This window comes from Phascolarctos cinereus, unplaced genomic scaffold (genome assembly GCF_003287225.1).
Source record: "Phascolarctos cinereus isolate Bilbo 61053 unplaced genomic scaffold, phaCin_HiC Scaffold_5;HRSCAF=322, whole genome shotgun sequence".
NCBI lineage: Eukaryota > Metazoa > Chordata > Mammalia > Diprotodontia > Phascolarctidae > Phascolarctos > Phascolarctos cinereus.
Window position 1 is genome coordinate 10,605,981 of NW_027555958.1, and position 23,574 is coordinate 10,629,554.

The 23,574-nt window shown below is 45.6% G+C and overlaps 1 protein-coding gene across 3 annotated transcripts in view; it reads right to left on the reverse strand.

Moving 5' to 3' along the window:
- Positions 1–23,574, reverse strand: part of INPP5D (inositol polyphosphate-5-phosphatase D) — a 139,076-nt gene that overhangs the window by 58,806 nt on the left and 56,696 nt on the right. For all 3 annotated transcript variants that reach the window (XM_020972102.2, XM_020972103.2, XM_020972101.2), the window contains exons 6-10: positions 23,281–23,421; positions 8,221–8,308; positions 5,200–5,280; positions 4,970–5,041; positions 1,180–1,303 (exon numbers count right to left, since the gene is read on the reverse strand). In XM_020972102.2, coding sequence (XP_020827761.1) covers positions 1,180–1,303; positions 4,970–5,041; positions 5,200–5,280; positions 8,221–8,308; positions 23,281–23,421 — 506 coding nt within the window. The remainder of the gene's footprint in view (positions 1–1,179; positions 1,304–4,969; positions 5,042–5,199; positions 5,281–8,220; positions 8,309–23,280; positions 23,422–23,574) is intronic.

Here is a 23,574-nt window from a genome sequence, read left to right on the forward strand (position 1 = left end):
GGTTCTTCTCTATCCCCTCCATTCAATCCATTCCAGTGGCTCCCATGACCTCCGGGATCAAATCCAAACCCTCTATTCTGCTTTCTACCCTTTCATAACCTGGTCCTTTCCAGTCTCCTTCTACCCTCCTCTCTCCCACTTGCTCTGTGCTCCAGTGGCCCTGGCCTCCTCACTGTTCCTTCCTGTGATACCATCTCCCACCTCTGGTCATTTCCACCAGCTGTGCCTCCTGCCTCATACTCTCTCCCTCCTCAGCTCTGCCTCCTGGATTCCCTGGCTCCTTTCAAGTCTCAGCTAAAGCCTTCCCTTCAAGAAGGAGCCTTTCCCAGTCCTTAATCCCAATACCTTCCCTCTGAGATTACCCCCAATTTACTCTGTACATGTTTGTATAGAGTTATTTGCATGGTGTTTCCCCATTAGACTGTGAGCTCCTTTCATTGTATCCCCAGGGCTTAGCACTGTGCCTAGCACATAGTAGGTGCTTAATAAATGCTTATTGATTGACTATAACTTCATTAGCATGGCCCCTCTCTCCATCTACATAATCACAACTCTTCATGAAAACAGGTGGTTTTTAAGGGGTTGTTGTGGCTAAAACCTTCATTCTGAGACCTGACACCATTCTGGTGATGCATCCCTCCAGATATAGTTGGTCTGGCTCTTTCACCTTAGGCAGTAGTCCATTACTAGACCCAAACCCAAGGCTTTTCCAACTTCATTGGACCTCCCAGAGCTAAGCACGATCTCCAAGAACCGGTTCCCCTTCACACCAAACTGAAGTATTGAAGGACAACTCTAGAAGAAGCGGGGTATATGGGACCCATAGAAAACTAAGAACTATGCATAATGCAGTTAGTGCTATGACTGGTTAAATTAGGTGCTCCGGGAGAGCAGAGGGAAGGAGAGGAAGAGGTGAGGATAGAAGGAGGGAAGGAGGGAAGGAGAGAAGGTTCACTTTTGACTGGGATGAGCTTGGTAGAGATGCTAGAGAAGGAACACCTAAACTGAGCCTTTAAGGGCAGACAGGATGCCAACAGATTGAGAAGGTCTCACTATGGAGATGCCAAAAAATCCATCAGAGAAGAAGGTTTCATCTGCCCTTCACAGAGCCATGGTAGCTACCACCTCTTGGTGGCAGAATAAGTGGGTGGATAGGATTGGAAATCAAGGCTTTCTTACTTTTCTTGTGGCTATAGAATTTGTCCTCAGGGCCATCCTTGGATTTCTTGATAATCAGTTTCCCGGATTCAACATCAACTTTAAGCTGCATTTTTTGTGAAATTCCTAAGGATTCTGCTTTCACCTATGGAAAATAGGAAAGAGGAATTTTTTTTATCATTTTCACAATTTATTTCCATCATGGGATTTAGGCCTGCAGGAGACCTTAGAGATTCTTCCATAATCCCTTCATTAAAAATTTAAAGAAAAAAATTTTTTTTGTAGTTCAGAACTTGACAAGTACCAGTAAGTAGGAGCAATTCCATATTCAAAGAAGAACAGAAAAAGAGGATTGCATATGAAACCATGACCCCCCCACACACAATCTTATTTTAAAAAGATGTATAATAAAATCAAGGTGTTAATTTCAAATCTGCGCTATTTGTTCATCCCTCCTGCTCTCCCCTCAGTTCTTTTCTGGGTGTTCTAATCCCCTGATTTTAAAGGTAAGGGAAGGGAATCTCAGAGATGTATCCATCATTAAGGTAGGTAGCAGCCTTGGGATCTGAGCCTAGATCCTGTTGCTTCCTATTACAATCATATCATCTACAAGGACCACTTTACCAAAATTAGTGGTCAGCTATTTCTTTTTAAAAGAGGTATAGCTGATGTTTTATATAATGAAAGATACATTCAAATGGGCTTTATTTAATATTATTAATTGGTCAAGGGAAAACATGACCTTAAGAAAAACAATTAGATGGGGCAGTTAATTTCATAGGAATGATGTTACAAATATTTCTAATTGACAACATGCTAAACAATGTTACAGCTGGTTGTAACACTAACGCTAGATTTGGTTACATTGTATTAACATTACCATAAGATGAAATGACACTGGTTTTAGCGACCCCAGGTAGGTTATGCCCATACTTGTTATCCATTGTCTTGATTATCTCAGCTCCATTATCTGAAGTGATGGAAATGTCACTGGGACTGGCCTTAGAAGACCTGGGTTCAAATCTTGCCTCAACACTATATGAATTTGAGCATGTCACTTAATTTCTCTGGGCCTCCATTTTCTGATCCGTAAAATGAGAAGGTTCAACTATGTGACATCCAAGGCCATCATCTTAGATTGGAGTAGAAGGCCTCTGAGGTCCCTTCCAGCTCTGAGGCCGTGACTCTACTATCCTAGCCCTGTCTGCCTATAACAGGTGCTGTTTCACCATTTCTGAGCATTTCCAATGGAGGCCAGACAAAATCAGGGGGGAAATGGGAAGCCTTCAGGCAGGGATGATAGGCAGGAGTGGGACGGAGTCAAATTAGTGATGTTTTGTTCCTATTAACAGTTTTGCTGAAAGGCTGGGTGGAGGGAAAGAATAACAACCAGCCATCTATGCAGTTCCCCTTTCTTACCAAGTCTAATTGGAGATAAGCTATGTGCTTATGTGCATCTAGGAACAATACAGCAAGGCACAATGGCTCTGGAGTCAGGGGATCTGGGCTCAGCTCTTACCTCTGAGGCTTGTATGGCCTTGATCAAATCACTTCATCCTGCTGGGCCTAAGTTTCTCCATATTTAAAACAGACTAGTCCAAAGGGGGTGGACTCCACGGCACCTGAGGTCCCACATAGATAAAAACCCATGATCCTATGACCTCTCTGTGCCTCAATTTTCTCCTCTGTAAAATGAGAGGATTAGACTGCATGAGCTCTAAGACCCCTTCTGGCTCTTATCAGTGTGGGCGCTACCAATCCCTCTGCACAGATCACGACTCTCCGTGCCTGAAGAGAAAGTTTTGTGAGTCTTTTTGGTGGGGGAAAAGTCTGCCTGGTGGCTCTCCAGCTCCTGATGTGTCTTTCTACATTTAGCTAGGATGGTCCTTGGATGGCAAGAAGACAGTCTCTTCTAGCTCAGTAGGACCTGGTAGAGCTTGCATTCTGGGCCTTCCGGAGCCCAAGGTCACCTCCATCCCATGGGAAGGCATCAGAGGAAGATGATGCTAAAATGAGCCATGTCATCAGTTGGGCTTGCACTGCTTAGGGGGCACCAATGTACTGCTTTAATATGTGATCAGCAGTGAAGCAATCAGCAATGCATTGTATGCCAGGCCCTATGCTGTTGTTGTTTAGTTGTTTTTCAGTTATGTCTGACTCTTCATGACCCCATTTGGGGTTTTCTTGGCAAAGATACTGGAGAGGTTTTCTATTTCCTCCTCCAGCTCATTATACAGAGGAGCTCATTCTACAGAGGGAAACAGAGTGAAATGACTTGCCCAGGGTCACACAGCTAGTAAGTGTCTAAGGCCAGATTTGAACTCAGGAGTCTTTCTGATTCCAGTCCTGGAGCTCTATCCACTGCACCACCTAGCCACCCTCACGGTCCTGTGCTAGGTACTACAAGAAATTGTTTTAGCATCGAAGACCTAGAACAGACCACATGAGGCCATCTGGTCCATCCACTCCTGTCTGAGTGCAGGAATGAATTTATAATGTCCCAGACTAATAAGAAACTATGTTATTCCCAGAATCATAGAATTTGAGAATTGAGAGGGGGGGCAGGGAACCTCAGTGATCATTTGACTTAACCCATTCACCAGCAAAATCCCTACTATAACATATCCAGTAAATGGACCTTTAGACTTCAATTGAAAATCTCCAAAGAGTCAGAACTTACCACCTCTCGAGGCGATACCTTCTCCTATCTCATTGTCTGGGAGTTTTTCCCGATGCTAAGTTCTGAATTGTAACTAACTGTCAACCAGTGCTCCTGGTTCGGCACTCTGGGGCCAGATGGAACCAGTTTAATTCCTGTCCCTCACCATGGCCCTCAGAATACTCAAAGACAGTGCTTTGTGTCCTGAGTCTTCTCTGGGTTAAACACACCCAAGTCTTTTAGCCAATCCTTCCATGACACAGTCTCAAGGCTCTTCCTTATCCTGGATTCCCTCCTCTGGCCACAGTCTAATTCATCCACTGAAATGTTCTTACTAAAGTGTGATGCCCATGATTAATGTAAAAATATGTTTAATAGGAATGTGTATGGAGAGCCTCTATCAGATTGCACACTGCCTTGGAGTGGGGGGAGGGAGGGGGAGAAAACTGGGGACTCAAAAGCTGATGGAGGTGAATAGTGAAAACTAAAAATGAATTAATTAAATTAAGTTAATTAAATTAAACTAATTAAAAAAGTAAAGAAATAACTTGTGATGGCCAGAACTATATAGACATAATACTCCAGAAGAGGTGTATTCCCTGCTTTTAACAAATATAATATACATTTTCTTTTGTTGGTCCTGAATAAAGATCATCAAACACAGCATTTCAATGGACAAAGAACAGAGTGCATGAAACTGTGGGCTTCCCCAATTAGATTGTAAGCTCCTTGAAGGCAGAGACTGTCTGTTGCTTCTTTTTGCACCCCCAGTCCTTAGCCAATGCCCAGTACACAGTAGGCACTCAATAACTGGTTATTGATTGATGGACTAAATTTCTATCATATATAGTCTGGCATGATTCAGTTTCTGAAAGGGGAGAAATTCCTTATGTTCATTTGGTTATCTGCTTCCAAGTTTAACAACGGTCATATTCGGGATTCTCCTCAGGAACTCTACTGGAAGCCTCCTCTGGTATAGGAGAAGCTCATTTTGTCCTAACAGAACCTGCTACCTACAGAGAGTATCACTGTAAGCTTTACAACAGAAATCAGGGGCCTTCAGCGCTAAACCAAGGCTTGAAGGTTGGTGAGGGAATGTGGAGGGTGCAGCAGAGGAAGTATGGGGTAGCTGCCAAAGAGGAGACAAATTACCTCAAAGGTGACGGGAGGGATGAGTGAGCGTCGATGGGTGGATTCAGGACCTTCTCCCAGAAATGCCTTTACCTGGAACCACGAAAAACATGGAGACTTCAAGTCAATGAGAGGAGAGAAACAAAGCGCAAGCGTCCCAGGGCCCGCCTCTAGAATACGGACAAGGAAAACCAGGGGGAACGTCAGCAGAGTTGATGAGAAAAGGGTAAGAACATCTTCTTTGCATGTACCTTATCTTCAAGAGAGGACAGTAAACTGGTCAGCTGGCCAAGCTTGGCTATGACGTTGACTGGATTCGCCTCTGCAGACACCTGGGAGTTCAAAGAGAGGGAACCATATCACTTGTTCATTTAGTCATTGAATAAATATTTATTGAGGATCTACTATGTTTAAAGAAGGCACTGTATTAGCTACCTATTGCGCATAAAATGAGTAGGGCCTAGTGTCACCCTCATGAAACTTATGGCCTAGTAGTAAAGATAAGACATACATACAGCAGCTGTAATACAAGGTTGAATATGCTCTGTTCCATGAGAAAAGCACAGAAAAAGTTCTGTGGGGGTGGCGGCAGGGTTGGGGAATCACTTCTGCCTAGGAGGTGGATGGAGTTAGGGAAGACACCCTAGAGGAAGCGGCCTTTGAAGGCTCTGCTTGCCATGCCAAGGAAGTACACGAAAAGGAAAAGCAACAATGCCTATAGATGGTCCAAGGCAACAGCTGGTGTGTTGGTGGTTTTGCTGACCTATTCTCTGTCATTTTTCTTATTCTTTGGTACAAGGGATGGCTCTGGGACGGCTAGGGAGGGAAGGCTCAATTAGGAATCCATTTCACACTGAAGGAAATTGAGAGCCAGAGGCCTGAAGGAATCTGCCCAGGATCACACAGCTCTTGGGTTTGTGACTGGGCTTGCCTGGACCCAGCTCTGATGGCTCAAAATCCAGCCCATCTGCCTGATTCCTCAGCTCTACCTCATTTCCCAGATGCTCTCCTGCCTCGTCCTGCTGGCCAGGCACACAGGTCCCTTTGCTCCTCCCATAAGTGGGAGGCCCCAGTTAACCACTCCTGTTTCCAGACTATCTCTGCCACTCTGGGGGGCTTTCCTCAGCTTCAAGCCTCCCACCTAGCCTGACCTCTGCCTCTCTTTGGTGAGTCTAGCAAAACCACCTGGGATTAGCCCACATGCCCCTGAGGCCAGCTTTGGCCTGGACACTCAAGATCAACGGCACCACCAGCACTTGGTGCTGTAGCCACATCTTTTGGGCAGGGGGGTGTCAGGTCAGAGCTCAGGGAGGACAAAGAACTCTGCCTTCGGGACCTCAGGCCATCAGTAACCAAGGTAAGTCACATACCTATAACCCCTGAAAGTGCTTCACTGGAAAGAACTTTGCAGCACGCAAATAGCATTACTTCCAGTTTTCAGTTAAGGAAACTGAGGCACAGAGATGGGAAATGACTTCCCCAGGGTCACATAGCTAAGAAGAGGTCTCTCTGGGATTCAAACCCACATCCTCTGTCTCCAAGCTTGGGGTGAATCTAGAGTTCTGGAGGTATCCACTCTCTTCTCACTGGAGCTCCTTTGGATAAGAGGCCTCCAAGTGCTGGCTGATGAAGGCCAAAGGTCATTCCCCCAGTAGGACCCCTGTGCCTTGGGTGTCCTTGACACCAGATCAGCCAGGGGGCTTTGAATGGTTCCAGCCTCCACCTTCTCCAAACCGTCTTCTATGCCAGCTGCCAAATGAATATTCCTAACGTGCCTTTGACGATACTATTCCTCTGCTCCCAAAGCTTCCGTAACTCCCCAAAGCCTCAAAGATAAGCTCCAAGCTCCTTGTCTGGCACCGAAAGCTCTCACAATTCAGGCTCCAGCCTCTCTTTTCCAGGATGGTAACATACTCTTGTCCCTCATTCTGTATTTAGCCCAGATGGCTACTTGCCCTTCCCCCACACAATATCCCCTTTTCCACCTGGTGCCTGGACTTTCCTCCGCTCCCACCTGCCCTTCTTGGACTCCTTAGCTTGTTTCCAAGTGAGGCTTGGGTTTCTCCTGCACAAGGCCCTCCTGGATGCCCTGCGTTGTTAGTGTCCCCATTTGACTAAATGAATGGATGGAGGATAAAGCATCTGTTAAACCCTGACTCCAGGCCAGGCGCCAGGCTGAGTGCTGGGCATAGAAGTACAAGAAGACAAGATGGCTTTGTCCTCAAGCAGCTCACCTTCTAATGAGGGGAAGACAACACAGAAAGGAGAGCTTCAGGGGTTGGGGGAAGGTGATGGGCTTTGGAAATGGTGGCTGGAGGGCTGGTTCTGGGTGAAGGAAGGTCAGGGCCTCAGGACAAGTTCAAATCAAGCTTCTGATCGCTTCTGATCATTACTATCTGTGTGATTTAGGGTGAGATGCTTAACCTCCCTGGGCCTTAGCTGCTCCTCTGTAAAATGGGGAAGGGTGGACTCCATGGTCTTTGAGGCCCCTTCTAACTCCAGGGCAGTGAAGTGGCACAGTGTGCAGAGTGCAGGGCTCGGAAGCAAGGAGACCTGAGTTCAAATCCAGCCTTAAACACTTACTAGCTGTGTGACCCTGGGCAAGTCATTTAACCCTGTTTGCCTCAGTTTCCTCATCTGTAAAATTAGTTGGAGAGGGAAGTGGCAAACCACTCCAGTATCTTTGCAAAAAAAACCCCAAACCCAAATGGGGTCACAAAGAGTTGGACATGACTGAACAACAAATCAGCTTTGGTTTTATAATCTTATGATTCTAAGTCATTCAACCTCTTGGGTCTCAGTTTCCTCATCTGTAAAGGGGGGGGGAGCCGGACTAGATGGTCTTTGAGTCCACTTCCAGCCCTAGATCCAGAACCCTATGACCCTGGTTGGAAGCGGGGACAAGGTAAGAGTGAAGGTCACAGGGGGCACTTTGCAGGAGGTGGTGCTGGGCAGCGTGCTCTGGCTCCCCTTTTTTCCTCCTCACCCTGGATACCAGTACGTGGGTAAAGCTCCAGGCATCTCTTACCATTCCATCTCTGAGAGGAAGTGACTTTCCCAAGATCACACGAAGGATATCGACTATAACATGCATCTCCTGGGTCCTAGCACCAGTCTTTTGTTCAGTGCAGCCAAGGAGATGTGTTGCTGCCTTTTGGCATGCTCTGGTGTTCAGATAGCCCCCGCAGCTTTCTCCTGCCTTGCCTAGCCCCACCCCCACTCCCCACCTTTTCTTAGGCCACCCGGAGAATCTTCATCGGTCCCTTCCTTACCTGAGGCCGAGGCCAGATGCCCGGGGAAAGCTGCTGGTCAAATAACCTCTGCATGGACTCCAGGGATGGGAGCGTCCTGGCAACCTCACTGGAGGGAAGAAAACATGGTGAAGGTGAATGTTAGCCTGGGGAGCCAAGCCAGGGGTCCTAAGAGGAATGTGGACATACAGAGCAAGGCAAAGGCTTTTTCTCCAAGCCCATGCATCCCTCTAGGGCAGAGCTGGTGTCTGGCAGGTTTCAGCAGCTCTCCCCGACCCCCTCCACAATACCTGCCTCTCTTTCTTCCAATGAATCCACTCCACCCAGTTGCTTTTGGGCTTGTCATATTATGGAAACCGTTATAGCCATGAGACCATAAGATCAGGAGTGGGAAAAAAATCTCAGGAAGGACCTCGTCTGAGCCCTTCATGGTGCAGATGAGAAAAATGAGGTCCAGAGAGAAGTGACTTGCGCAAGGTCACACTGGTAGCAGAGCTTCAGTTCAACAATTCAATTCCATTTAATTCAACAATAATTTAATTGGGGCACTATAGGCTCCTTCTCTCTTCCAACTGAATGTAAGCCATCTGAGGGCAGGGATTGTCTCATTTTTGTCTTTCTAGGCCCGGGGGTGGCTAGAATAGTAAATGTTCATTAGCAGCTTGATGGATCAGAGATCTATAGACCTTTGCAACTCATTTGATTCCTTTAGAATCAGAGATGAGACACAGGAGTGGCTCTGAGGTCATCTAATCCTGCTCCCCCATTTTCCATCTAAGAAACCTGGGACCGATTGCTTACTAGGTGGAAGGCTAGGTACTGGGAATGCAAACACAAAAAATCGAAACAATTCCCGACCTTAAGAAGTTTACATTCTACTGGGGACACAATTTGTAAACAGACAAATAAATGTAAGATACTTTGAGGAGGTAAAGAACATTAGTGACTCAGAGGATCAGGGAAGGTCTCCTTAGGAGGTGGTGTATGAGCAGAGCCTTGAAGGACGCTTAGGATCCTATGATGTTCAGTAAGTGCATCACACGATGCGGGGAACGAGCAGTTCAGCAAAAGTGACCAGAGCCATGCAGTCCTCTTCTTTTTTGTTCTTTTTTTGAGGCAATCAGGGTTAAGTGACTTGGTCAGAGTCACATAGCTAATAAGTGTCTGAGGCTGGATTTGAACTCAGGTCCTCCTCCCTCCAGGGCCAGTGCTCTATCTACTGTGCCACCCCAGCTGGAGGGGACAGCCATTGGTACCAAGTATTAGCACTGGAAGGGACCTTCCCTGAGAGCACCTAACCTAAACCTCTCACTTTACAAATGAGAAAGCAGATGCCCAGGCAGGTTAAGTGATTTGCTCAATGTCGCCTAGCCAGTCAATATCACCAGACCGGACTGGACTGCAGACCTCTCCACTCTCAGCACAGGCTCTCCTCTGCCACCGCTCTGATCAGAGCTGCCACTGACAATCTGGACTCTCAGGCTGAGTCTCAAAAAATGCCTGAGGGCAAGTAGCAGGAGAGAAGCCCTCAAAGCAAGTTTTTGAGATAAATTTTGAGATAAATTCAGTTGAGGGGCTAGGAAGTGACCCCGAGGAAAGTCATTGGGCCTTGTCCTATTGAGGAAGACAGTCAAGGCACCAGTCCTGCTGAGCAGCCCCCTAGGACACCAGGAAACTGGTGCTGAGAACCTGCCACTAAGGAAGAAAGTTGAATGAGGAAGAGCTAATGTAGGGTACAGCTGCTCTGGGAAGAAGAAAAACCTGCAATGTTATTGCTTCCTATTTTAACTGTTTTTGTTATTTAGGTGCCAAGCTCAGTAGTACCTTTCTGCTGAAGGAGCATAAGCACTGTCAGTACCAGCAGATTCTAAATTCCAACACCCTAGGCAAAGCCCCATTGCCATGCCCTAGTTATACCTCTGTTTCAGATAACTATTAGGCCTCAATTCATCATTTAAAAGATTCTGGAAAACTAATTGAGAATTCTCGCTAATTCCTCTTTTCAATCAGGAGAAGACCTGAAAGCTGAGAAAGCAATGGTTACTTTACATTCCACCCACCAATAATTTTCGATTTCTGAGTGGCGATGGAGACTTGGCAACAACTGGGGGGGGGGGTATCTGCTTGGGGATCAATGGTTGGCTATCAAAGCACTCATATGGTGGCCCCCTTCAAAGCTTGTATGTAAAGCTGAGCAAGCCCTCTCTACCATCCCTGACTTCATCCATCCCACTTACAGATTTTAACGTTTTAAATGTCTCTCCTGCCGTGGGCTTTATGCCGCTAGGGACATGGGCATTGCCAAACTGAAAAGCATTGGCTGATCCCAGGCTGACACTCTGCCTGGAGATGGGACTGCTGCTTTCCATCTGGATACTCATCCTGCCCACAGCCAGCTGGAGAGTGCCAGGGCCACAGATTCTTGCCCAGAGGCAAGAGAATTCAGCCTGTTTTAGCTATCAGCTGTGTGGAATCTCTGAATGGAAAAGAACCTCAAAGGTCACCCATTCTGAGCAGCACCTCCTGTCCTACAGCCCTAAGGCGTGGCCAGCCAGCCTCCACCCCAAGAAATCCAGCCTGGGGAACTCGTGACTTTCCAAGACAACAATGCAGCCAGGGAAGGGGTTTTTTTCCCCCCCTTTCCTAGAAGGAAATTACTTCTCCTTGAGCATGAAGCTTCGGCGGCTTCCAATTACTTCTAGGATAAATTTCAGCCTTTGCTATTTGGCTTTTAAAGTCCTTCCCGAGCAGACTCCGTCTTCCCTTTCCAGACTGATCACACATTATTCTCTCTCACGGTATCTATGTTCCAACAGGCTTACTCGCTGCTCCCCAAACTCCCCTTCTCCCACCTCCATGCCTTTGCATGGACCACCCTTCAAGTGCTGCCTGGAGGGCAGGGGCTCTCTTGATTTGGGGTTGGCAGCCCTAACCACTACCTGGCACATGGTGGGCACTACGGCCACTCCTGCTGATTGACTGGTTGGCAGCTCATTCCACTTCGGTCAGCTCTAACCATTAACAAGCTTGCCATTTCCCCCAGCTGAAATCTGCTGCTTTTTGCAGTGTTCAGTCAGCACTCCCTGTTCTGCCCTCTGGGCCTGAACAGAACACAGTGAACTCCTCTTCTGGGTGACAGCCCTGAAGTTACTTGAGGACAGCTCCGGCGGCTCAGCCTGGTAAAGTTTGTTGGCTTCCTCCTTGTTTCTTCCAGCTGATTGGCAGATCGTGTGCTTTGGGGGCCCCTTGGGAGCTTGACAGCAGGACCTGCTCCACTCTGTCAGGATGTGACAGAATCTAACGTTCTAGGGGTGATTTACCAGGACATACTATGGGAGAACCGTAGCTTCCTTAGCTCAATTCAATAAGCATTATGTGCCAGGCACTGTGCAAGGTACTGGGGATGGACAAACCAAAACAGTTCCTGTCTTCAGAAGGCTGATATTCTATTAGGAGAAAACCACATCTGCACGGAGTGAGGCTGATGACTTTATGCAGCTCTGCCTCACTTAAAGCCCATTCATGAGCAAGTCATCACCCTCATGATGTCGCCGGTCCTCTTGGAGAACAAAGGATGAACAAGAAGAAGAACGTATATTCCATATGATTTTGAGGATGGAGCAGAGTATGGGGGGGGGAATCGGGAAAGGTACCACAAACTGAGCCTTGAAGGAAGCTAGGGAATTCTATGAGGCAGAGCATTCTCAGAATGATGGAAGCCTGTGTAAAGGCATGGAGAAAGAAGGAGGGAAACACCTACTATGTGCCAGGCATTATGCTAAGTGCTTTATGAATATCTCACTTGATCCTCACAACAACTCTGGGAGAGGATGCTATTATTATTATTCCCATTTGACAGCTGAGGAAACTGAGGTAGACAGTGGTTACATAAGTTGCCCAGGGTCACTAGAAGGTGGAATGTCAGATACGGAGAACAAGTGGACCACTTTATCTGGATGCATGGCAGGCACGAGGCTAAGTAACGGGAAATCAATTTAGAAAGATGCATCGGAATCAGACTGCGAAGAGCTTTCAATGCCAATAAGATACTTTTTTATGGTGATAATAGGGATCCACTAGACCTTAGTGAGCGAGGGAGGGAGGGAAGTGGTTAGTCCTGTGCCTTTGGAATATCCCTTTGGCAGCCATGAGGAAGCCAGCCTGGAGAGGCAGGGAGCCCAAATAGGAGGCTCCTGGCAAAATCCTAGCAAGAGCTGATAAAGGCCTGCACTAGGGTGCTGGAGTAGAAATTAGGAGATGGGTACGAGAGATGTGGATCCTATGCAAGATAGCTCTGGGCATTATATTTCTGTTCATTTAGTTAGGTGGCACAATGGACTTGGAGTCAGGAAGACCTGAGTTCAAATCTATCCAGACAGTTAATAACCGTGTGACCCCCTAGGCAAGTCACTTCACTACTGTCTGCCTTAGTGTCCTCATCTGTAAAATGGGAATAATAATAATAGCACCTCCCCAGAGCAATAATACCACTCCCAGAGTAAAGTACTTAGTAAACCCTAAAGCACCACAGAAATGCTACTTAGCATCATGATGATGATGATGAAGATGAAGATGATGATGATGATGATGATGATGATGCCCTTCTGTGGCTGCTGTGTCATACTGCTGGCTCATATTGAATTTGCTGTCCTTTAAAACTTCCATACATTTTTCACATGGACTGTTGTCTGGCCCACACCTGGGCAATTGATTTTTTGAGCCCAAGTTCACTGCTTTACATTTATCCTCATTAAGTTTCATTGTATTAAACTTGGTTCATTTTCCTAGTCTGTCAAGAGCTTGTTGGCTCCCAATTTTGTTATCCAACACACTATTCTTCCTAATTTCATTTAACCCATAAATTTGCTAAGCCCAATACGTATTCATTCGGGTCACTGATAAAAAAAGTAATCTGAACTTCAGACTGTAGTGGGAGTGTGTCTAGGACAGTCCACTACAGAACTCCCTTTTGGCCCCCTCATTCTCTAGATCCAGTATGTTAGCCAGGTTCAAGTCTCCATGATTTTGCTATCATCTAGCTTGCATCTCACCCTCGTCAGGAGAGGATGACAGATGTTGTCAGGTATATTACTGAAATCCAGGGGTACTATCTATCTGGGAGGCATTCATTGGGTCAATGAGATTTATAATCTGTCAGAAAAGGAAATGAGGTCAGGCTCTCAGAACCAATCGTTGACAAACCCAGGTCTTAGAGATCACTACTTCCCTTTCTAAATGCTCACCAACTCTCCCTCTAAGGAATTTACTCCAAAATTTTGTCTAGTTATTAAGAAAAGTCTCCAACTCTCACTTCCAAAAACATTTGTAAATGAAGCTGGACTATTTATACTATTCACTTCCCCTGACAGCGGATTTTCTCACTTGGTTGCAGACATGTGGGGGAAGTTTCCAGTAAGTGCATCTGTCATTATTATTAGCAATAATAACTATTTCCAAGACGTGCACTGGCCACGCAGCATAACATTTTCAAGAAGTCCAGCATCACTTTTCATAGATCAGAGCATGGCTCATGGCTTATTCAGTGTCACTACATGCCAAGGAGGTAAGCCAGCAACAGTTTACAGATGTGGAAATGGGATGCCAGAGAGATCAAGTGTCTTGCAAAAGATCACACAGCTAGTTCCAGCAGAGCTGATAGGACACTCTATGTAATCATTGTGCTTCCTCCCTCTCCGCTGTGGCAGCCAATTGTACCAATGGATAGAGTGCTGGCCTTTGAATCAGGAAGAACTGAGTTCAAATCCAGCCTCAGACACTTACTAAGCTGTGTGACCCGGGGCAAGTCACTTAACCTGTGTCTGCCTCAGTTTCCTCATCTGTAAAATGGAGATAACAATAGCACCTATCTCCCTTGGTTGTTGTGAGAATCAGATGTGATGAAGTACCTAGCACAGTGCCTGGCACATAGTATCTGCTTAATAAATGCTTCTTCCTTCCTTCCTCCCCTGTAGACCTGGCAGAATGCAAATAAAATAAACTTTCCATCTCAAATCTGGTCCCTGTGATGTGTGTCCCTGAAGCAGTGTCTAGCACTAGACATCCTCTCTTTTTGTCTAAGAATAATATTTCTTACTGAACTAGCTGGAAGCCATGACTGTCAGAATTCAGTCAGAGCTGTCAGTATTAACTGGCTTTAGGGAGGCTTTTAACAAGACAAGAGAGGATGGGAGCAGAATGTGAAGTAGTCTCTGGGAACGAGAAGCAGTCAGGCAGCTGGCTAGCTCACAGAGGTCCAAGGTTGTTAGTGCTGGAAGAGAACCAACATCTGCCTCACCATAGGCCAACAGCACCCTTGTTCAGATGGAGAAACTGAGTCCTGGGGAGCAGAAGTCAAGCTCATCTACCCCATCAGAGGCAGAAGCTGGACCCTGGGGGTCTGGACTCCTTGACCAGTAGGCTCCATCAGGAAGTCAAGGTGGCACAAGACAAAATTATTCATTAAAACAACACATGGCAAGCTTGTCATCATAGTGATGGATTTATTTAGAAGACTGGACTTTGCTTCCCACCTCTGCCACTTTGGAACTGTGTGACCTCAGGTAACTCACTTTCCCTCTCTGGGCTTCAGTTTCCTTACCTGTAAAATGAAAGGGTTAGACTAGATGGCCCCGAGGTCCCTTCCAGCCCGACATCTACGATACTATCAAGCCACTCCCCTCTATGGGCCTCAGTTTCCTCATCTGTAAAATGAGTGCATTGGACTAGATGGTCCTTCCTGCTCTAAACCCTCAAATCCAGAGCATTTAGAGTCAGGGACAAGAGCACTGGCCTTGAACCCCAGCCGTGGCACTGACCAGCTGGGGGAGCTTATTGCAAGGATCAAAAAAAATGAGAGCTGTGAAACCACCTTGGAAATCACAAAGCAGCATACCCAGGTAAGGGACAGTATCACCAAAGTGACCTACTAGCACTTATTAAGCAACTGCTATATGCCAGATGCCGCGAGGCCCCCACAATGTCAACATAAATACGCAACAGGCTTTGCTCTCAAGAGGGGATGATCATGAGAAAGAGGAGGAAGAAGAAGAAGAAGGGGAAAGGAGAAGGAGGAAGAAGAGGAAGGGGAGGAGGAAGAAGAGGAGGAAGAAGAAGAAAAAGGAAAGAAGAGGAGGAAGAGGAAGAAGAGGAGGAAGAAGAAGAAGAGGAAGGGGAAGAGGAGGAGGAGGACAGCAATTCACACTGATATGGTACCTTAAGGTTTACAAAGAACCTTCCTCACCACAACCCTCTAATATAGGGAGTATAGGAATGATTATCCCCATTTTACAGATGGAGAACCCGAAGCACCAACAGATGGATGACTTCTTGGGAACACAATGTTATAGATGAGATTCTTGTACAGGGACGAGTTGGAAGTTGATGAGGTTCCTTCCAACACTGAGATTCTGTGGTTCTTTGACTTCCCAGGCAACACCTGGGTCCAGGTTTCCTGACTCCAGGCTTAGATCTCTTTCCTCTACACTGTGCTATAAGAATATAGGACCAGAATTTAGGGCTCAAAGGCACCCTATAGCCATAGGGTCCAACCCCATCATTTTGCAGATGAGGAAGCTGAGGCCTAGAAAGGTTAATGGCTCACCCAAGGCCATAGAGGCAACAAGGCTGCATTATTATTATTAGTAGTAGTAGCAGCAGTGATGCTTGCCTATTGCAGGCAATGTTTATAATTTGACGTCTGGAATGAATGGTTAAACCAGGTAAAACCTTCTCTTTTTGGTCTTGTAGGGAAAAGAAGATCCATTCTTCTCTTGAATTCTAGTTTTTTAAAGGGTTAGTTGGTCTACAATATCTTCTAAACCATTGAAGTGACTAACATAACAGAGAAAAGATTGAGAAACCCTGGTTGTGGTCCAGTCCTTGATAGGCAGCAGGTAGTAGACATGGGTTCAAATCCCACCTCAGACATTTACTAGCTATGTGACCCTGGGCAAGTCACTTCTCTCTGTGCCTCAGTTTCCTTATCTGTAAAAGAAGGAGCTGGACTCGATGACTTCTAAGGTCCCTTCTAGCTCTGTGATCCTAAGGAAAGGCAGGAAGCAGCATTGGCTATAACCTGTACAGATTCCCGGTCTCAGGAATTCCACCCTTCAGGTAGTTGTGAAACTTGCAGGTTTTCTATTTCAGTTTAATCCAGCATTTCCAGGGAAAGGGCTGATCCAGAGGGGAAAATAAGAGAAGAATGGGAGAGGGTTGCCCTGAAATCCAGGAATCTGTTTGATGAGTAGATCAGACCTTCTTGTCAATGAGCTGAGTCGGTGATCAGATCCCAATGTCTTCATCTGCCAGCATGTGGCCAGAAATAATGGAAACATTTGGCAAAGCTGCCACTATGCCAGGGTATTTGGGGAAATGCACATGGAAGGAATTAAAATCCATCCACTCTGACGCACAACCCAGCACACAAACACAGCCTTCATCTGGCAAATTGCACCACGGTCATGCCGGGATGGGCTTTCTTAAAGGGAAATCAACAGCCAGGAGATGCTTTCTAAGTATATAGGAGTGCACGAGAATGCCTTCAAGGGATAGGGAAACCAAGCCCTCAAATTGAAAAGCACCAAGCCTAGCAAATGAGACAACACTGGTAAAGCCCCTAGCACAGAGGCTGGCAGGCTGGCACAGGGAATGTGGTCCATAAATGCTTATTCTCCTCCCCCTTCCCTCCTCCTCGCCAATGGTCCTTGTAACCTGCCCAGAGCACAGGTTGGATGCATTCCCTCCCCTGCTCAAGAGCCCCCAGTGGGTCCCTACTGCCTCTAGGATAAATTGCAAACTCCTCCACTTGGCATTTAAAACCCTTCACGGTCTGGCTTTCGCCACCCTCTCCAGGACTAACGCACATCACTCCCTTCAGTCCTCCTTGGTCTTCCTGCCCTATTTGCTTTTCCCACAAGCAGTTTGGCTGATTGGGAAAGGAAAGCAAATATATAGCTGGGGAAGAAAATGTGGGGAGAGAAAACTAAATCCTTCCCAACCTCCAGCCACAAGCTCACCGTAGCACCTGCGGTCCTACCCCACCCCACCCCACTTTTCAGTTTCTTTTTGTGTCTTGTCTTCCCCATCAGATTGTGAGCTCCTTGAGGGCAGGGACTGTCTTTTGCCTTTCTTTGTATTTCCAATGCTTGACACATAGTAGGTGCTTAATAAATGATACTGACTGACTGACCCCTTGTCTATTGGGATTCAAGGCTCAGCTCAGGTACTAACTTGTACATGGAGTATTTTCTGATTTCCCTAGATCAGGGGTTCCTAACCTGTGGTCTGCAAACTTTTACAAAATAATAACTATATTTCAGTATAACTGGTTTCCTTTGTAATCCTATGTATTTTATTTTCCACATAATATATTTATATAGCACTTGATACACATTATCTCAATTGATCTTAACAACAACCCTGGGGGATAGGTGCTGTTATTGTCTTCATTTTACAGGTGAGGAAACTGAGGCAGCCAGTTTAAATGACTTGCCCAGAAATCCCACAGTGGATAAGTGCAGTGGATAAGTGTTGAGAGTCTCAAATGAGATGATATTTGTAAAGTGCTTAGCACTTAGCACTGTGTGCCTGACACATAGTAGGTGCTATATAAATGCTGATTCTCATCCCCTTTCTTTCCCCTTTCTCCTTAGTAAGTGTCTGAGGCTGGATTTGAATTCAGGTGTTCCATATTCCAGCCCTAGGGGTCTACCCACTGTGCAACCTACCTGCCTCATTTAATAACACTATCCTGAGAAGGGATCTGTAGCCTTCATCAGGTTGATGCCAAAGGGGTCCATGACACACAAAAGTTGAAGAACCCTGCCCTACACATCGGTCTTGCCTCATCTTCGAATTATCCTGTATGTGCTTATCTGCATACCTATCATATCCCCTCAGTAGAAGGTAAGCTGCTTGAGGGCAGGGAATGCTTTTTGCTTTTGCCTTTGTACCCCCAGAATCTAGCACAGTGCCTGACACAATGAATGTTTCCTATGTGTCTGCTGAATTGAATTGGACCAGCCATATCACTGCTGCCCCTGATTGCCCATATTGATATCTTAGGAGGATGGAGAGGGTTCATCTTTCAAGGTCCTTCCTCTTGTGAGCGGGTGTGTGGTCACTGAATTTAAGGACTTGGTGTAAAATCCATCCTGGAGGTGGGTGAGGAGTGAATTTTACTATGCAGGAAAATCTTTCTGTTCTCTAGCTGATCCTTAAGTTATCATCATTTTGTGTCCTTTTGCCTAGAGTGTATTACTGAGAAAAGCAAGTAATAAAGAAAACTGTAACTAGGGTGGGGCAAATAGAGCTCTGGCTCAGGGAGCTGAAATATAGCGGCCATTCAGTATAGTTACTATAGTACCTTATTTTCTTTCCTGCCCAATTGAATTTGTCTTGATTCTTTTTTGCATTACTTTCATATTCCAAGCTATAAACATGAGCTGAGGGAGCTTTCAGTGTAGAAAGCCTTAGGCGGGCCGCTGCTCCAGATACCAATTTGCTAATGATAACCCTGGTAATAAATGAAATTATCTGTGGCAGGCTTAGATTTCTAGGGAAAGGAAAGGCTTGGTCACTGAGGAAACAACTCAAATTAAAGATAGGTGGTTTTTTTGGGGGGAGAACCAAAAAGGTATAGGGACAAGAGCATTAGTTTGGGGTCAGAGACCTGAGGGTGAAGCCCAGGTCTGCCACTCACTAGCTGTGTGACTTTGGCCAAGTAGTTTCCTCATCTATACAAGGGAGGGGTTGACTTATATGGTCTCAGCAGTCCACTCCAGCTCTAGATTCATTACCTTTTTACATGAGAGTTCACCAAATCACCATTTCTAAATAACTGAAAATAGGAGTAGCTTATCTATGCAGGGCATTAAGATATTAAAGCTTAAAACTGCACTAAGATTTTTGGGACATTCTAAGTTGAGTGTTTCATAGTTGTAAAACAGTCAGTCAACAAACATTTATTAAGTACCGACTATGTGACAGGCACTGTGCTAAGTAGTGGGACACAAAAAGAAGCAAAAAGGGGCAAAAAGACAGTCCCTGCCCTCAAGTTGCTCCCAATCTAATGGAGAAAGACAACAAGCAAACAAATATGTGCAGACAAGCTATATACATGGGATAAAATAGGAAGTACTTTAAAAAGGAAGGCACTAGAATTAAGAGAGGTTGGGGAAAGCTTCTAGTAGAAGATGGGATTTTAGCTGGGACTAAAGGGAAGCCAGGGGAGGTAGTTGGCAGAGATAAAGAGGGAGAATATTCCAAGCATGAGGGACAGAGAAAATGCCTGAAGTCACCAGGTGGGGTTTATTGAGTAGGGGGTGACACTATCTGAGATGCGAGAGTTAGGGAAATGACTTTAACGATTGAATGGAGGGTAGACTGGAGGGGACAAGACTTGAGGCAGGCAGACCCCCTCAGGAGGTATTGTCATAGTCCAGGTGTGAGGGGATAAGGGTCTGCCCCAGGGTAGGGACAGCATCAGAGGAGAGAAGGGGGCATATTGGAGAGATGCTGCAGAGGTGAAACGGACAAGAGAGGCTGCAGAGGTGAAACGGACAAGAGAGGCTGCAGAGGTGAAACGGACAAGAGAGGCTGCAGAGGTGAAACGGACAAGAGAGGCTGCAGAGGTGAAACGGACAAGAGAGGCTGCAGAGGTGAAACGGACAAGAGAGGCTGCAGAAGTGAAATCAACATTGGATGTTGTAGAGGTGAGATCCACAAGAGATGCTGCAGAGGTGAACTGCCAGTTGCCAATGATGATGACAAGAACTTTTATGACAGCATCCTTTCCCAGGACTGATATCATTCGTAACTCTTAACAGACATCTTCCTTGCACCTGGAGTTAAAGGGAGTGGATCAGTCCAGGAGAAGCTCTCAAGGTAGTTTAAGGGTCATGCCTGGAAATAAGAAATTCCTATACCAAGTGGACACTATTTGACAAAGCAAATGGGCATCTCATCTCCAGGAATTAGGTAAAAGAAAATCTGGCAAAAGTCAAAAGGGAAAAAAATCCTATTAGGGGGTGGGGGTGGGGGGCTAGGAATTTTACCAATCATAAAGTCTAGCTTTAGATTTTGAATTATCTGAATTATTTGAAAAGTATCTAAGCCACCCATACCCTTTGACCCAGTGAGCCCACCACTGGGCATATACTCTGGAGGAGAGGAAGAAGGAGAGGGAGGAAGAAAGGGGATGGGAAGGGGAAGAGGGAGGAGAGGAAGGTCTAACACAGGGGTTGGGAACTTGGAGCCTCAAGGCCACATATGGCCTTTTAGGTCCTTGGGTGTGGCCTTTTGATTAAGTCCAAGTTTTACAGAACAAATCCTTTTATTAAGGGAATTTGTTTTGTGAATTTTGGATTCAGTCAATTAGCTGCACCTGAGGACCTAGAGAGCCACACGTGGCCTCAAGGCTGCAGGTTCCCCACCCCTGGTCTAGCACATACTAAAATATTCATAGCTACATTATCATGGCCAGCATAGAGCAGGCAGGAACTTAGACAGACAACCTCTAGCCTAAACCCTCATTTTGCACGTAAGGAAAGAAGCCCAGAAAGGGGAAGGGACTTAGGAGAATTCAAACGGTAAGTGCAGAGACAAAATAACCCAAAGAAAAGTGTGAAAGCACTTTCCTATCTACTACCTCACTTGATTATGTACTTATGACCCTCACAACACCCTGTGGTAGTGAAAATATGATGACTCTCATTTTACAGCCAGGAACCTGAGGCCCAGAGAGGGTGGGTGACTCACCAGCACCACCCAGGTAGGATGTGGCAGAGACAAGACTAACCACTAGGGTTTCCTAACTCCCATGCCAGTTGTTTCTAATCCTCTGGTACTTCTAGGCTTAGTTGTATGCCCATGTAAAAGCTTAGAGATAACCTAGCCCAATTCTCATTTTACCCATGAAGAAACTGAAGCCCAGGAACGAGGTGATTTGCCGAAGGTCATAGAAATAGTGTGTAGTGGAGTGAGACTTGAACCGAGGACCTCTGACTCCCAAATGAGCACGTGCATGCACATGTATCCCCAAGAGAAACAGTCAACAGAGACGGAAAAAAATTGCGAAGAATTGCAAACTATAAGTGGTCATATGAAAACATGCTCCATAACCCCCACAACGAGAGAAAGGCAAATGAAAACAATTCTGAGAGTTCACCTCAAACCATGTAAATCAGCAAAGACCACAAAATATGGGAAGCATCAATGTTGAAGGAGTTTGGGGGGGGAGGTAGACGGATAACACTCAACTATATTGTTGGGGGAAAGCAGTGACTTGGCTCAGCTGTTTTGGACTTTGAGTTATCCATGAAATTATCCATGAAAAGTGCCCGAGGTGGGGAACCTGCAGCTTCGAGGCCACATGTGGCCTTCTAGGTCCTTGGGTGTGGCCTTTTGACTGAGTCCAAGTTTTATAGAACAAATCTTTTCACTAAGGGGATTTATTCTGCGAAGTTTGGATTCAAAGGGCCATGCTGGAGGACATAGAGGGCCATATGTGGCCTTGAGGCTGCAGGTTCCCCACCCCTGGAGCCCATCCATACCCTTTAACGCAGTGATCCCACATTGGGCATATATTCTAAAGAAGTCAAAGAAAGAGCGGTCTAGTATACACTAAAATATTCATAGCAGTATCTTTGTGGTAGTAAAGACTGGAAACTAAGTGGATATCCATTAACTGGGAAACAGCTGAAAAAACTTTTGGTGTGCTATTGGATGGAATATTGTTGTTCAATAAGAAATGGCAAATGTGAGGAATTTGGAAAAGCTTTGTATGGAGGCAGCTAGGTGGCGCAGTGGATAGAGCACTGGCCCTGGATTCAGGAGGACCTGAGTTCAAATACAGCCTCAGACATACAACACTTACTAGCTGTGTGACCCTGGGCAAGTCACTTAACCCCATTGCGTAGCCAAAAAAAAAAAAATTAAAAGGAAAAACTTTGTATGAATGGAGAATAAAATGAACAGAATCCAAAGAACACTGTATTTAACAACTACCATGTAAATGAAGAAATCACAGAAGGAATCTGAACACTGAACAACTGAAAAAAATTAATAAAAATCTCAAAGAAAACACAAGGAAACATTCTCCTTTTTATGACAGACAGGTGAGGGGTGAGGAGATTACCAGGACAGAATGATACATCTATTGTCAAATGTGGTCATAGTATCAAATATTTTTGCTCAGTTGTGGTTCTGTCATAAGAGAGAGTTCAATCTGGGAGAGGAAGAGGATCCCCCCCTCAAATGACTGTGATGCATCAAATAAACATATTTTAAAAAATAATTTAGATACTTTGAACTGTCCCTAATAAGTCTCTATAACTGATTCTATTGATATTAATATTAACAGTAGTAATAGATACTGGTAATAACTGTTCATCATAGTAGTGACAGAGGTAAAAGTGGCAGTCATAATAGTAGTTGTGATGTGGTAGTAATTTTTGTGGTAATGATGGGATGGGGTGTAGCAATGGCACTGATAACAGTACTGATGGTAGTAATGATAGCAATATTTATGGTGGGAGTGGGAGTGGCGATGGCAGTAAAAGGAGTAGTAGTAGTAATAATAGTCATGGTGTAAATAGTTTCAGCCATGATAGTAGTAGTGTTAGCAGTGGTAGTGATAAAACTAGTAAGGACCATAGCAGGGATGATACATATTGCAATGCTTCTCCTAGTAGCTTCTTCAAAAAGCTATCCAGAACATGCCTTGATTATTGTAATGATGTCAGCAGGTATAATGATGGTAGTAGCAATGGTTGCTACAGCAATGGAGGTGGTGGTGATAGGAGGAATGATAGTAGCCATGAACCCTGAGGTCCCTTTCAGCTCCGTATCTTTGATCCCAGTAGTAGCTGCAATGGTAGTAGTACCAATAGTTCTTGCTGTGTTAATGATGATAATAATAGTAATGATAGCCACAGTGATGGCAGTGCCAATCACAATAACGATGACAGCAGCGACGCTAGCTCTAGAGGTATGATACTAGCAGTATGGGATTAGATTACGAAAGATTGTCCTTCACTGATGGAAGGATCATCCGCATTTTAATCTCCCCCTTTCTGGGCCTACCTGTAGAGCTCTTTGCAGAGGACCATGACTAGTTTCTTGAGATGAGGGAGATTACTGGAGCCTGTCTTCACAAATTCAGCATCCATGGCCATCTGAGTGTTCACGTAATCTTGGATGGCTTTCAAGTGCTCTTCAGGAAGCCTAGGAGATGATAACAGCATGGATTAACTCATGGGCCCACCACTGCTACCAGCCCTTAATACCAACAATAAAGAATAGCCATTAGTTTGCATCCCCAGGCAAAAGAAACATGACCACTTGGTTGTCTGGATGGATAGAAGTACAGAGGAATGA